At 36.0% G+C, this 17000-nt stretch overlaps 1 protein-coding gene across 2 annotated transcripts in view; it reads left to right on the top strand.

Moving 5' to 3' along the window:
• Nucleotides 1-17000, top strand: part of GPHN (gephyrin) — a gene marked incomplete at its 5' end in the record, with an annotated part of 319581 nt that overhangs the window by 228427 nt on the left and 74154 nt on the right. Inside the window, one exon of one of the 2 annotated variants that reach the window (XM_082485920.1) lies at nucleotides 9328-9384. The exons of the other annotated variant lie outside the window; for it this stretch is intronic. Within the exon in view, the coding sequence (XP_082342046.1) occupies nucleotides 9328-9384 (57 nt within the window). The remainder of the gene's footprint in view (nucleotides 1-9327; nucleotides 9385-17000) is intronic. 2 annotated transcript variants of the gene reach the window in all.

Genomic DNA, 17000 nt, shown 5'->3' with positions numbered 1-17000 from the left:
GTTCAAAATTGTGTGACCATGAAGATATTATGCCATGCGCAGATGCCTCAAGATTAGGTGTTAGAATATGTTCAGATGATTAGTAGTAATGACAACAATTCAAATGAATCCCCATATTTATTACACTCAAAATTTATCTTCAGTATCTGAAATGCATTTCTTCTATTTTGCTTACCACTTCGATTTCATTTTAAAAGGCAAAATACAGATTATCTCTTTAAAAGGTGCATTTATGAATGGGGTAGAATTAGATTTCTTCTATTAGGCTTCAACAATGTATTTGCTTGTTTGGAAGAAAAGGAAGCGGTTATTTATCTATGTCTGATCACTTTCACAGTAGTATTGCATATTCTTGCACAAGAATTTCTGTAGGCATTTATTGATATTTGCATTTACTGAAACCATCATATATTTCAGTAAAGAGCTTTTTATTTAAACCAGCAATAGTAGCGACTGTAGGAATGTATTTATGGGAAAAATCTATGACAAATTAGGGATCCTTAAGGTGAGAAATTCACCTCAAAGTGCTTGCATTTGAAACATATTTCTCTCCCATGACTATGTTGGAAACCGGGCCTCCCACTTGAATGCCCTACAGTAGAAATCATCCCATAAAACCCAGTAACAAGTCTGGCAAGATTTTAAACCAGCTGTTGGCGATCTCTCAAATTTGCACGATTCATTACAGTTTATTTATTAAGACTGCTTTTTTTCTTTTCAGAATAGTTTTTCAAAATATGAGGAACGCCTTTGAGCAAAGAGTTCTATGCATTGGCATGGCAGTTCTTTGCAACACTTTTGTTTGCTTTATGAAGTTCACAGGCAGCCTCCTTGGACAATGGTTTCATTCAACAGCACCATCAGTGCGGACAAAGATTGACCTTGGCCACTTCCCATGTTATTGTTAGTATCTAGCCACTTAAAGGTCATATTGTTTTAAGCTTCTGCAGAATGAATTGAATCTTGGGTCTTTCCACCTTATCTTCGTCTTCTGAGGTTATCATCTGACTGCTTTAATTATATATTTCCTATAACTTTATTGGATACACCCTTTCCCAGTATCCTTACTGACCCTTCTGCTTCTTTTTCACAGTTGAACTCTTCAGGATGCATAGATGTGAGGAAATACATGTGACAAGAAGCTTTACACAGGTTTTCCAAACACAGCCCTGCCTAGTCACAAAGATAAAGTACAGGATATTACAAATATTTGAGAACAAACCTTAAATGCACTTGTTCTCAAAGACATTTACTCTTCCCTTTAAAGTCCCACTGGCCCATCTGTTTTCAGAAAGATGCAATCTTCCTTGTTACACTGAGCCCTTACGCAAACATCTCTCCCTTAACTTTGCTGCTAAAAGTGCTGAAAGAGAGCAAATCTCTTAGCTGGTTTGCTTTATAACCTACCTGTCCCACCATCAGTGGGACATTGAGGCGACAGCTTTCACTGTGGCCACCGAGATATCTCTGATAGGAGATAGCTTAGTGTCTAAAAGTGTTTAAAGGACACTATCCTCCACTGAAATATGAACAGCCCTATATTTTGTTGCAGCTTTTAGAACTTCAGTTCAGCTCAGGACAACAAGGCAAAAGAGCAACGCATTCACAACTGAATTGTCAACTTGGGAAAGGTATATGCAAAAAATTCAAAACTTCACCACCTAGGTCCTACCATGTTTTTATTTTTTCCTTAAATATGAACTTCTTTGCTGCTTGCCAAGACAGATTTCTGATACATGTGACAGGTTTTTGTTTTTTAAAAGCTCTACCAGGAGCATGAGGTCCAAATTCTGCTTAAATAATAAATGAGAGAGAATAAATGAGGCACAGGTGGGGAGCAAAATGCACCAGCAGCCAGTGAAAAAATGTTCAAAGCCGGGCTGAAATGAGAGGATTGAAAGTATTGAATTGAGGAGAAATCAGATTTAAAGGTTGAGTGGTAGAGGTCTGGTATAGAGCAAAGCAGTATTTGTGGCTCTTAAGTGATGAGGCTGGTTTAACCAGAGAGTGTGTCGTGGTTTAACCCCAGCCGGCAGCCAGGACCACAGAGCCGCTTGTGCAGTTCTCCCCCTTCTACCCCTAGAAGGGCAGGGAGAAGAGGCAGAAAAGAAGGGGAAAGGAAAGGGGAAAAAAAAAACTTGTCGGTTGAGTTAGAGACCGTTTAGTAGAACAGTAACAGAAAAAGGAAAATAATAATAACAATAATGGTAAAATAATACACAGGATAATGTAGTACAACTCAAGTCACTCTCACTGCCTGGTGAATTAGTTGCCCAGCCTGTTCTGAGCAGTGATCGTGGATTTCCCACCCCCTGGCCAACTCCCATTTGTATACCGAGCATGATGTCTATGGTACAGAATATTCCATTGGCTATTCTGTTGTTTTATGCTCCTTCTCAGCTTCTATGGGAAGCTGAAAAAAGTCCTTGTATAGTATAAACATCACCTAGCAATAACTAAAACAATATGCATTATTGACATTCCTTTCATACCAAATCTGAAACACAGCAACCACTAGAAAGAATATTAACTCTATCCCAGCTGAAACCAGGACAGAGTGGTTTGGAGAAGAGTAGGAAGTAGTTTGGAGGCAGAGGCAGCAATAGCTTTATTAGAAAAGAAAAGACTATGGTCAGGCAGAGCTGGGACAAAGGTAGCCGTGTGGGTAGAAGGGTTTGGGGAACTTCAACTGTGTGACATGAGAGTTGTGTGACTGAAAGCTCTGGGACATGCTGGGTATGGAAACCTTACTGTAATGCTTGGTCCAAATATGTTTGTGCATACCTGTCCCTTATATAATAAAATGAACCATAAAGTATTTGAACTTATTCTCAGTCAGTTTGCTTGCAGCAGTCTGGTCTTGGTAGCACACAGGTCTGTGCAGGCTAACTAAGCCTTCTGATCAACATCATTCTTTACAATCAGTAGGAGCCCTTTGTGTGATTTCCATACCATCCCTGTTGGGCTGGACATGCCTGTGCCAGAAGTAGCCATTTGGTTTTGCTGCTCATCATTATAATGTCTTCATGTCTTGAGCAACATAAAGCCTGTGTGTTTTGTTAAATGCATAGTGAAAGTAAGGACCCAACTCTCATATGCCCAGACCTCCAGTTTATATGAGATTTAGGACATTGTTACTAAGCATAATATGTAATGTTTGTATTTATTGTACTCTGCTTTGCCCTGGCTGTGCATTTTACCTACCAACTTTTAGATCTGATTTCTGACCATTAAATTTTATTGAAGCTGACAGATATTTTTGAACTAGGCTGCCACATGTTGGTGTAAAATAACCAGTGTGTTACAAATTCTCACGTATAAGGACATGGTTACATTATCTTTGTCATTGTGTGTGTTAACAGAGCATTGATATTCATGTACTAAACTCCAAAACTGCAAGAAAACTGCAGTACTTTTTACCACTGATTGATCCACCTGCACAGTGTTTATTCCCTCATCTGCACATGGAACAGTGTGAGTAGTAGTGCCTATTTAAAAAAAAAAAAAAAAAAAAAAAAAGGGTAGTGTGAACAAAATGTATGATGGTATGATAATGATGTTTTATTGGCATTCATTAGCATTCACGTACATTATGCTTTTGTAGGTTTACCATTTTCAAGAAGTGCAGCAACCCTAATAAAACATTTATGCCATACTGCAGTATAATGCATAGGCATGAATATGCTTATTGGTTGAGAACATATGTCTTTGTTACAGGAGCTTGTATTCCCTTTGTTTGAAAATACTCCTCATTTATTTAGGAAGCCCCATTTAATTGGTGTTTGTCTGGCCTAAAACTGCAAAAGTGAAAATACTTTCAAGTGCAAGCTTATTTTTCATGCATGAATGTAAAAGTTATACATCATGCATTTTTTAACTTAAAAGAAATTGATTTGCTGCAATATTAAAAATATATTAAGCTCTTTGTTAGCAATAGAAACTGCTCACTTGATGTAGAGCATGGTTCTTATTAGAGGAAAGAATTGTAGTTGAATTTCAGATTTCTGTATCAGAATTTTCCACTGATGATCAGGCAAGTAAAGGTTGTAAAAAATATTACCCATATCAGTATTGTATTATATAATATTTGGATGTTGGCAGTCACAGTCCCCAGCGTCAAATTTATTGCCAAGCAGTATGTAATTGCTTCACTAATTAAAATGACTTCTTGCCAGCCACAGAATATTTACAGTTCATTCCTTTTTTTCTGGATGTCACTGTCCTTCACTTACCTCCAGTTTGTTGTATACCGTGAACTTTGACAAACATTGCTAAGGGTCAGAAAAAGCATTTTCCATCTTTGTAAGATTTCATCTCCTTTGGATTTACTTCCCTTATGTGATCTGGCCAATACATAAATGTTTTTGTTCCAGGCCAACTGGTGTAAAGTCATTGCCAGTTGGGTTATACTTTTGAGATACATTTCTCTGTTAATGTGAACTGTGTGAGAATTTATTTTGAGATTTCAGGAACATTTTTTTGGAACAGAATGGTGTGATAATATGTATAGTATAGCTTTTATAGTTTCTCTTCATCAACTGGCCCCCCATCTTCTCTAGTTGAATGCACTAAATCAACTTGAGGAATCTCCAAGCTTTTGGTAACAAATTGCTTGCTGATGGCTCCTAGATATCCTTGTACTTGATATGTTGTATTCTTTCAAAGCCCCTTTATGTGGGGGCTCTTTGAATATATTATGATTCATATTGAGTTTCTCTTCTCTAAGTTTTTAATGTTTTTGTCTTCTCAATGCATTTATCTTTAAGATCATTTTAATGTTTTTATACATCCATCTATCTTTTCATTGACTCATAGGACATCTTTTCAAGCTACATTGGATTGGAGGGGGGTTTATCCTATTGTTCTTCTTCCATATTTTGCCTTGGTCAGTTGAACGGCCCTTGGGTGGAAAAAAAAAAAAAAAAAACAAACAGATTTGGAGTATATTGTGGAATTCTGCTGAAGGAAGTGGTCCAAAGAAGAAGCATCATGTGCGCAGCTTTGCTCTAGATTTCCAAATCTGGTCATTCCTTTCTTAATATGATGACCTGCATTTTGAGTTGAAACAGTAACTGGAAGGAAGTAATGGCAAAAACAAGAGAGGTCTTCTTTTCTCATAGCATGTATAAACTTGTGAATGTCACTGTTTCATAGCCAAAATCTGCTTTAAAAAGGAACAACTTCATAAACATTTATTAACAGTATGTGTGGTCACATTGACAAATATGATGCAGGCAAGTTTCACGATTTAGGATTCAGTAGAGGACTTTCACACCTTCATATCCCCTAAGGCAACTAGGTTATGAGCCAAGGGAACTTTTAGTTAGGTGCAATGACAAGAAGCCATGGCTAGAAACTAACAGGGACTATTTTTGTCGAAGAAAACAGAAAATGTTTGTTGATGCAGTTGTCAGGGATATGTGGGATAACACATGACAAATGCAAAAACATGTATTTGCAGACACAGTGATGTGGTGTTCCACAAGTAATATTAATAGTTTTATTTACTCACCGTTCATCGTTGGTCTCTGCAGCAGTGGTCAATTGGAACAACATTGCTAAGGGTCAGAAAAAGCATTATCCATCTTTGTAAGATTTCATCGTTTATTTTATGTGTACAGCAAATAATCTGAACTTGATTTGGATGCTGTGTAGTATAATCTCATGCTTTCGATTAACATGATTCCATTAAGGAATTTAACGTCTTTTTAAACCAATGTTATACAGAGTTTCCATTGCTAGTGTTGCATTTATTCAGTTTCAGAATTAAGTAATTTGATCATATCAAAAAGGCTTTGTCATTATGAACTATGTATATATTAGCCAGGATTTGGGGAAAAAAGTCTGGTAGATGTTTGGCTTTTTGGTGAATGTGGATGTGAAAATACATTTCTGAAAGCCTTAGGTCGTACAAAATTCCAGGTTTTTTGTCAGAAGCAGTAAGCAGGGAAACTTTAGAGTAGCAAGAACAGGGTATACTATCAGAAAGGGTGTCGTGGTTTAATCCCAGCCCAGCAGCTAGGACCAAGCAGCTGCTCACTCGCTCCCCCAAGCTGCGATGGGGGAGAGAATCAGAAGAGTAAAAGCAAGAAAAAAAAACTCGTGGCTCTGTTGGAAGGTAGAGGAATAATAATGAAACCAGACGCGAGACTTCTGCTTAGAAAACAGTAAGTGCCTGTTCTTTGGTACCCAAGCCTTTCATTCATCTTCTAACAAGCATATTTGAGCACTCCTTTTTGCTCACTGTTTGGTTCTGATTTCCCTGCATCCTAAGTTTTCTTCCACTGGCTTCCTATCTCATTCTACTCCCATTGTAGTTCGACGTTGTTCTTTAGATACCAGGATAGGAACACCTGTGACTAATCTTTAGCTTTTAACTCTTGCTATTATTCCCTTGTGAATAAGAAAGGGATATAAATATAATGCATTTATCTTAACTGTCAGTGCATTATACCCTGCCAGTTTCCTGGAACGTTCCCTACACAACACCTTTCTTGCTTCCTCACACGGAATATCTTCATTCTCTTCCTTCAGAATGTTCGAAAACCGACACATCTTTCAGGTAACATTTTGCCAGTAGCTACTTAGTGTTGCTCCTGCCTCATCTCATAATCCACTCATTCAGCTTGTGTTGTGGTATTAAAAAAAAAAAAAATCATACAACCTGAGGCATAAAGGGTTTTTTTCGATTTCACTGTTCAGGTTCTTTTTATTAGTCCTCTGTTTTGCTTAGAAGGAAGTATTGTTTTCATTTTACAAACGGGTAATATAAAAATCAAATAACTCATTTCTAGATCGCACAAGTGTTCAATGGGGATAGAAGCATACAAACTTTTGCTTTAGAATGCTTACACGCACACCTTTCATTCTAATCTTTCCTAGCTACAAGTCAAGTGTTCATCTATGATGTGATTCTTGTGTCTAGCTGAGTTTCTGAAAAACAAGGAGTGTATAATCCATGCCGTTTTCTGAAATGCTAGTTTATCAGTCAGCTACTAGAACATCGTACAGGAATTGACCAGAGAGAGATATGACACACCTGAATTAATTTTCGTGGCATTTTAAAAAATGGATTTTTATTCCTGCTGTCCTGTACCTTCTTGGTAATACCCTATTTAATTCCCAGAACAGATGTAGTACAGTTTGTACAATACTCATATCACTCTGATTCATCCCTTGAGAAACATCCAAGTTGCATTCTGCAAGGTTCCTATAGAAAACATGTTATCATGTGTATTAACTGTGCTGTGGATGTAAAACAACAGTTGGCCTTAGGTTATCTCCTTGTAATTTATATTTTCAAGCCTTTATAATTTAATTGCTCGCAAGGTACACATTACATCTATATTCCTCTGTATATTTTGAAGAAAGAAAGAAAGAGTAAATAATGTCAGTTATATGCACCTGTAACATCTCATTTCTGACTGAATTCTAAACCGTCACCACAACTTGAGCAGCCACAATACCCACATTGGTAAGTATTAGAAGAAAAACTTTTTCCTTGAAGGGGAACGCATATTGCTGTCACTTACAGCTTTTCCCCAAGTTTCTGTGGTATGTAGCATTTTTCTTAATGTCCTAGTTCCATGTCATTATGTGATATTATCAGCATTTATTTTTTCTTATTTCCCATTTTTCAAAACAAAACTAACTATATTATTTTTGAAGAGAGTTTCAAATCAGTAACATGAATTGGGGTTCTGCTGGATTATGTTTTATTGTCTGGGACAGGTAATATCTCAAACAGGGTATTGGGCCAAGTATCTTTGCTCTAACTCGTCTTGTTTTCTTTTCAAATAAGGAACTTTTTCCCTCTTGAGCCTTTTTTTCTTTTTTTTTTTAATTAGGAAAAATATAGCAACTAGGGTACAACTGCATATAATTGAAGTGAGTCTGTCTTCTAAAGGAGACATTTTATTTCATAATGACAGTTTTCTCTTGGTCAGTAGACTAGAATTGCTTGGATATTTGCTTGGCATCCCATCAGAACAGTAATGTAGGTTTTTCACTCGAGAGTTCAAAACAGATACTATTTTAATGCCATAAGACCAGGGAAGGAAAGCAACAATTTACATAAACGTTTCCAGTGTATTTTGCTAGTGGACATCCTATCAGAACCAAATATTTAAATTTTAATATATTGCTTGGTTGCATTATTTTCTTGAGAACCTAGTACAAGAGAAAAAAAAATGCTGTTTGTGTTTTGTATATTAATTTCTGCATTTTCCACGGGTCAGGTAAAAACAAACAGTGGCAATCTAACTTGTACTTTTGCTAGTGTGCTCCAGCAATCATAAAGCATAGTTGGGTTTCCATGGTTCATTCAGTCTTTGGCTTCCTTGCTGAGATTTCTTAAAGAAAAGACAGTTAATGTGGTTTGAAAGGGTTCACCTCATTTGTGTGGGACTTTATTTTACACCACCTGTGAAGCAACCACCAGCTAATAAAAGCTTTCAGTTCAGTCTTGACTCAGACTAGAAGGATATCCCTAACGTCATTTTTATTGTGTTCTTCCTCTCTACTTCAAATGGCATGACACAAGTTTAATTTGTCAGTAAAAGAGGTTTATTTACTGGATTCAGCAATTCTGAAAAGAACTTTTCCTGTAAATGAATGTTTTATTTACATGCTTCTAACAGTACAAAGCCTTTTGAGCAGCTACCTCATTTGTTTCTTCCATCCTCTGCATCATCTAGGAAAAAACCGTGTCTAATAAAGGAAAAGTAATCAGGTAGGAGATGTTGGGGGAGAGGTTATATACGTGGTATATTTAAAATAAAAATCTAATGTTGGTCTGGCATTAAAATTTTCTGGTTGGGCAGCATAATTTTTAACTGGGAATCTTGATAGCAGTGGCTAAAATCTCTAGGCCTGGGTCAACAGGAATCTGTATTGCATTCTGTCAGGTATCAATCATGATACTTGCCAGGCCTGATACTCCCAGTTATAGCATACTATGATCATATGATTTGCAGAAGGTGTAGGGTGTTTTTTTCTTCAGTTAGAGTTTTAGGACTTCAGTATTCTTCATGTCCAAATCAGATAAGTAACTTGTATTTGTTCAAAAATGTTAGTGAATTCAGCATGCAACATATGTGCCAGATTGGTAATATATTGAAATAAGAATGATCAACAAAGCAAGTTTAAAATGCCATGATAAAGCATCGTTTATTCCAGAAATTAGAGTCTGTGTCTTTGTCCTCTAGAGGTGTCTCAGAGAGTCAAATTGATGTCTTGCATGTACTGCTAACTGATTGTGTGGAAATTTTTTTAAGTTCACTTTTTCTTTATTCTTCTGTCTTTTTTACCCATCTTCCCCCATTGTAGCAAATTAGACGGCCGGATGAAAGCAAAGGAGTTTCTAGTAGAGTTGGATCCCTCAAAGTAAATATGTTTCTAACATTTATTTTGCAAGTTTTCTTCTGTAGCCTACACTTGTCCTTTTGAAGGGGGAGGTGAGGGGAGGGAGGGAAGGGGCTTTTCCATTTCTCACCATCCCATCGTTTTTATTTCAGTATTCTTATTGCTGTTGGGTCACATTTTGTTTGTTTCTGTGCTACACATAGAACAACCTACTGAAGGCAGGCTGCCGGTTAGTTAGCTTTGAATGTCACCACAAATAAGAGATAGTAACAACTTTCTTGAAGTGCCTGTAATTTGGTGATCATGATTAAACCACTTCTCTGATCTGTGTTGTTTGTTGTCTCTTAACTGCCTGTTACATGGAGAAGTGACTTATTCATCTTCAGACTACTGCTTCTCATCTTGAAACATAATTAAACTTTTATAGGGCTCACACTTTTTGCATTTAATTCTGCAAAAGACCACTACAAGAGAGTTGAATATTTCATGTATATCTAGCCTACTCAGAAAAAATCAGAGTAAATAAAGAGGAAATGAGAGAGAGATTCATGTGAGGCTAATAAGAATGGAGCCACTGTTTTGCTAATCATGAGTCCCTTCTGCCTTTTTTATGTTTGTACAAACATACTCAAATATTTAGAGCACTTAACAGAACAGCCAGTTGTCTAAATCAATACCCACATGCATAGTGGTACACTCTAATAAATGGTTTAAAACGCAGGACGTAATCTATACCAGGATGCTGATCATGTGCAGTCCAGGTCACTCTGTTAAGGTTCCATCTCAACAGTTGCCTCTTTTTCAGCCATCCAATTTTTCACTTTTTTTTCCCGCTTTATTTCCTTTTAGCACTTTCTCAAGCACTAATTATTACATTATTCTTCTGCACTGTCCTTGCCTTTCCTGCCTTCTTGGTTTTTGATCTTTTGTTTTGGTTTTGTATGTAAGCGTATTGCCTTTTTCCAGGACACGCCATCCTCTCTTTTCTTTAACACTGCTCTACAGCTGATCTTTGTGAAAATGTTATTTCACTGAGCATAAAGAAGGGGAGGGGAAGGATTAGTTATGCACCTCTTTCCAGTAATGCCACCGTTTAAATTAATCTCACCGTAGAAAAAGAAGCCAGTTGCTATTTATTTATACAAGTCATAGCTAGCGGCATCTGTAGCATTCCTCACTGTCTGTGAGGCTTTATCTTTTCATCTCATGTTTTGGGAAGAGGTTTTAGTTACAGCGTAGACGAGAAGAACACTGTACATGAATGAGGCACTGTTTCAGTGGGAGACATTCAGAACCACTGAGTTCACATGGAGGAAAATACAAGATAGCCACAGTTTCTATGCTGGTTTTGAAAATTGTCTATGTAATTAATGTGCCCTGTGCGTTTTAATGTGTCATCACGTACAATTCTAGATGCGTAACGCATATACATATGCAGAAGATGTAGCTTGTTTGGATGCTGGGGTTCACCTATTATTTTTACGAACACCTAATGTAGGGTTATTATTTCTGTATCTGATTTAATTTCACGACCCAAAATATATATTTAGACACAAAATCTTACATGAATATCCTTATAAAAAATGGGGAATCCTAATTGATGTTCCCAAGTATGAAAATTTACCTCTAAAAAGCTTTTTTTGATGGAAATAAATTCTAGAACACAGTCTTACCAATGAACAAACAAATAAATAAGTAAATGAACAATGTAGCAGAGGATTAGTAGCTTTAGAATGATCTGTCTGTTGATTTTTCTTTTTTTTTCCTGTACTGAAAAAAAAGCCATGTTAATCAAGAAAAAATACCTTGTTTCCAGTTTCCAGGTTTACTGAGCTTGTATGTCTGTGTTGTTCAAAGCACTTTGATGTCTTGAAATGTTTTGCCAGAGGCAGTGAGAAATGTGTTATGCTATGATTTATTTAAAAAAAACCACACACACATAAACAAAGAACAAAAGAAAAAAGAAAAGAAAAAAAACATGACAAGAGAACAGGTTGCTTTTTCAATTCATTTTCTGATGTTTACATGTAGCTCCATCGAAAGCTGGAGGAGCTCAGAGATCACCTAGAAGGCAATGTCAAAGGATGCTCTCTCCGAGTAAATGTACGATTTCACTCGGTGATCTGTTTTTTTAAAACTTCCACTGGCTGGTAACACCAAATCTGATTGGTTTGTCCTCTCATCCCCATCTTTTTTCTTTCTCTCTCTCTCTCTCCCCCCTTTGTGTTTTCTTCCTTTTCTAGCTGGGGTTTCATTTTAATGTTTGTGAGAAACCTGACCTAATTGACAGGTTTTGTTTAAAAGAATATCCTACTACATTTTAATGAATGTTAATCAAACTTCTTGGCTTTACAGCAAGTAAAACAAAATCCCTTTTCCAAAATTGAGCTTACATATTTAAAAATTTCCTCAATATTAAACTTAGCAACAAATAAAATAGATAGCCTTAATTTCTGCCAGTGATTGATAGCCTTACCTGAACTGAAAACTATGGCTGATATAAGGTAACCCAAAAGCATATACGTGTACCTCTGTCTTTGCCTTTACTCTTTTTGGGTCCCCATTTTATCTCATAAAATAGGTTAATATTTGGTTGAATGCCAGGTATGCAAATTTTGTTGCTTGTTTTTCTAGCAGACTAATATAAAAAGTTCTGCAGCATATTTCTTATGCATTAGGTTTTTTCTTTAATGAAAAAAATCTTGAGAAAAGGATTAGAATCTAGCGTATCAGTCATGACACCCCTATAAAGTTGCCCATTTTTCACAGAACTATTTAATAAAGCAAGTCAAATCCAACATAGCAACACAGACAGCGGTACATTGTGTTTAGTAGTTCACCTCATAAATTAAGATCAGCTTTTCAGCAATTAATTCTATAGAAGTGAATTTGAGTTGCATAATTTAATGTATAATGAAAATTAGAAAAAAGGGACAGTTGTGAGCATAGTAGATGTGAAAGTTAGTAACCATTTATCTCTTTGCACGTCCATCCAGTGAAGATTCTCAAAATTTCTTTAGATTCATGTCCTGTTTGTGTCTTTCATACACTATGACTGTTGTCATTTTCAGCGCTATGATTCTAATGCATAATCCACTATGGTTGTATAGTGCAAGGTAGTTTGGGTAATGATAATGATTTGATAATTTTTGCCCCTTTTGGACGTGTTTGCATATCCAGCTATGTATCTGACATAAAGTTGATTTCTGCTCATTGTCAAATAGAAGTCTCTGAATTTATAAACTTTTGCAGGTCAAATACAAGGAAATTGAGCTGCTAATATATCGCAGCTTTCTATAAAATAAATTTGATTAAAGGACTGTATCTTTTCCCTTGCAAATCTTTAAAAAAATCAAGTTTTGGGGGGAATAAACTGTGTGATATTTTAGATTTGGTGGTATCTCAAATTTGTTAGTCATAATCAAGACAAAGCAAGTTCCTTTATTTTAGACTCCTCACTGTTAAATTCATGATTTAGTACTAGTGAATAATATAAAGCCAGAAAAAAATTATGCCGTGAAACTTTGTACTACAAAAAAGGTGTTCTAATCAAATGTTATTTCACAGAATGTCACACAGGGAAAGGTTTCAAATGAAAAGCTGTGGCCACATTAGCCATGACAAATTAGTTGTCATGAAATTGTCCTGTTCCTCTCTGCCACTCTTTCTGTTACTCCGTGGCCGTACCCACGCAGTGTAAGTAAGGAAGTCGGAATGTGAGCTAAGAAATGTTCCATATATTCTGCATATGCCCTTTAAGTTTCTTAAAACAAGCAGGACACATTGCAAGTATAATAACATATAACTGAAATCTGCTGCTTTGTCACTGCCGCCGTGATTCATGCTGTAATAATGGATGTTTTAGATAAGGAAACATTTTAAAAGACAATATACAAATGACTGATCAAAGAATAGAACAAATCCTTACTAAATAGCGGACAACTGGAAAGAAAATTATGAGGGATCTGTTAATAGTTCATCTTTAAAATAATTTTCATCTCTTCCATACTGCTTTTGGAAAGGGGTTTAGATGTAAGTTGTTAATACTCCTACGATGTGGCAAATGTATTGAATGGTGTGGGAGGGGGAGCATATAGTATCTGATGGCCAGCACCATAAGTGAAAATGAAATACTATTACACAATTGTGTGTACTGTTAAGGTGGAACCTTTGTTCCAGAATAAATTGCAAAGAGATGCTTTCCAGATTAAATTCAAAGGCCATTGGAAATATGTAGGAAACATTGGAATTCTGCAGAATATCCGAGATTCCACCAACCGTTTAGAAAGTCTGCCAGGTATTTAAAATAAAATTGGGCTGAATACATATATGAAAATTTGAGTTACTTAAGCAGTTTGGGGGCTTGAGTAGTTTTCATTTTAAAACACTACTTTTAGTATCAGCAGTAGTCATAGAATCACAGAATGGTTTAGGTTGGACGGGACCTTAAAGATCATCTAGTTCCAACCCCCCTGCCATGGGCAAGGACACTTCCCACTAGGTAATGCAAAAAAAGTTATCCTGACCTGAGAGTTCCATCTTTTTCCATCTCTTTGTGAGACCTTCATTCATCTTCCTTGCATCCATTCCAGTTCTTTTCGTGGCTTAATCCTTTAACTTCTCCCAGAGACCTGTGTTTGAAGCTGAACTTAAATATTGTTTAGAAAAATTAGTCTTCTATCACTTGGACATATTAGCATTCCCCTGCTGTTCAAATTAATGTAGCAGTAGCAAGTAAGTGCATTAGCTACTGAGATGATTAGCAGTGAAACAGCTGACTGGTTTATATTTTAGAGCTCATAACACCTGCTAAAGTTGGTACCTTCCTGAAAGTGTGGAGTTCAGCTGAGATTCAGCAGAACAATACTCAATATTGCTTCAATCTGTGTTTTGAAGATATTTTTTTTTAATTGTGCAGTAATTGTGCAGAATTTTAGATGCCCATTTAAATTCTGCAGAAAAATGTTATCAAAAACCCATCAGAAAAAAGAATTAAATCTAAGTATAGAAGTCCTACACAGAGTTCCCAAGTAATATGCAAAACAATTTTTGTGTGGCTTTTGACCAGCATAGTTCCAAATCAAAGGTTCTGGTTTTGTTCAAGAAAAATCTTCTCAGAATTCATAGCAGAGGCCAAATACTGTTCATAGATGATGTTTAATGAAACCGCGATTATTATTTTTCATAGAGAGCTGTATCCCTCAGAGTCTATGGTCTCCTGCATGCAGTGTTCTGTCTTTCTTTAAGTACCTGCCTTCTTTGATCATGATGAAGGATTGCATTTATAGGGCTTTTATTCCTGGTCTTAATATTCTATTTTTAAAGATCTGAGTCAAGCCAGTAAGGCCCTCAGACTAACAACAAATTGCTCTTGCAGCCTTTGAACGAGATTCTTGGTTGGTGTAGATGGGCATATCTCTTTTAAAATCGTTCTCACAGTGGGGAATTTCTGTGACTGACAACACAGCCCCTTAACTTGAATGTTCATGGAGGAAAAGAGCCCAACAGCTCAAATGTTAGCACATTAGCTTCACCTAACATAAGATGCAGGGGTTCTCAGGTAGCATACAAAATAAGGAAAGCTGCCTTCTCTTTCTCAAACTGGAAGAAACAATCACTGGAGTTCATATATGACAACAGATTGTAAGCAGAATAGGTGATAGATTGCAGAATCATCAAAGTTGCTTGGAAGAGTATTGACATTTAATTTTAATAACACAGAAGCAATAACTTACAAAATGCTGAAATCAGGCAGATGCTCAAAAATGGAGACTAGTTAGCAAGAAAGCAATAACATAGAAATGATCAGGAAATGATAAGCATGCAGCAGATTAAGCGGTCTCATTGTGTGATCCTATTGAAAATAAAACAAAGAGCAGTCACTATGTGCAGAAGTGTGGTATGAGCATAGTCCTTTCCTCAAGAACATTAGATCAGTTTGAGGCTAGAACACTTGAGCGTACCTTCAATTTCATCATTATGAGAAAATGACATAGGTAAATTGAGAGTCTATACATGTATGAATAACAAAAAAAGAATGTGGAGTGAATGAGATAAAGAGATTAAGGAAAATTGTGTGTGTGATCTTAGGGAGAAATTAAATATACAGGTATCTTATTGAAGGGAATGTTATCACTTGCTTCTATACAACTGGAACTATGAAAAAGAAAATATAAAATTATTTAAAGTGATTAAGCACTAATAGGAATAAGACTGAAATTGAATTGTAAGTTTAGCCTAGATATTAATGAAAATATGGACAATTAGATCACAGGATAATTTGACAAGGAAAGTTAATAGCATTCTACTTATAGTAGTTGTCTAAGAGAAGATTAAAGAAGTACACAAGTGTCTAGCATTCCCCTTGTAAGGTAGTGTGAGGAGAAGACAAGATGAGCCAAGTTTCAAAACTTTGCTGAGTACGATTCCAAACCTCCTCATCATTGTTGTTTCTGTTTATGTAGTTGCTGATGATACTTAAACTGCTGCTGTGACGTTTCTTGCTGTTACTGCATTCTTTGGATCCTCACCCGCAAAACAGAAGCTAATGGTTTTTCTTTTTCCGTGGTGTTGCAAGACAAACCATGTTAACAATGATTGGACATTATTTATGACAATCATCTTGATTAGGGACTTATCCAAAAGTCTTTTGTGAATAGCAGGACCCCTGTTCACAGCAACAGCACACCTTACCTTTTTTAGAAAGCTTTCAAAGCAATGTTTCTAGAAACAGCTTTTGCTCTGTCAGAAGGGGTTCTCTCTTATTTTCTTTTTTTTCTTTTTCCCTTTTTTTTTTTTACAAAATAGAATGTTTAAGAATAACACTTGGTTTTTTAAAACTACATTTTCTACTTTTTCTCTTTGTCTACTTAATCCTTCTGCAGATCATCTCACTATAAGAAAACATTTCATCTGGTGAAGAAAGTGCTGAGTGTGTGTGAACATTTAAGAAGTAGTGAAGTGATTCAGATTTCCTCAGTAATGTTATCTAGAAGAGCAAATGAAATACACAATGCTAGAAAGGAACAAAAATATTTTTAGAGTATTAAATTTTCTGTGAAGAAAGAACAGCAGTGTAGAAGTATATAATAGAGACATAAATGAACAGAGACAAATTTGACTGTCAGATTTTCTTGGAAGTGATATTTTATATTTCAATGAAGAATTATGAAATACACATTTGAGATTGAAGAATATTCATGAGATGCTTTTTACGAGTACCACGTTCTCTGCTCAGTCCACCATAATACCTAAGTCAGCAAGTGGTCACTAATAATTTAGGTGGAAATTCTTGCTGGGTTCATCTTTACCACAAGTGTATCCAAACTGCTGTACAGATACTAATTTTGTTGCAGTCTAAGGATTTTTTACTGGGGCTTCTGATAATTCATTTTTCCACCACTAGAAAAAATCAAGAGGAGATTTTTAATGCATTTATAAGAACCGTGTCTCTTTGAATTTCTTTTATTAGGCTAGTTTTACTCTTTCTTCACAGCCAGTTGTCATCAAATCATTATTAATCTAACAAAAAGGGGAAGAAAAAAAAAAACAAAGGCAGAACTCGGACTACTCTTTGTAATTGAAACATGAAATGTTTTCAACCAAAAGAAAGAATTTTCAGCTTTGGTAGGAAAAGA

The sequence above is a fragment of the Vanellus vanellus genome (assembly GCF_965231255.1).
Source record: "Vanellus vanellus genome assembly, chromosome: 6".
In the NCBI taxonomy this organism is placed as follows: domain Eukaryota; kingdom Metazoa; phylum Chordata; class Aves; order Charadriiformes; family Charadriidae; genus Vanellus; species Vanellus vanellus.
The sequence above is the reverse complement of the archived record's forward strand: the minus strand, read 5'-3'. Positions and strand labels throughout refer to the sequence as shown.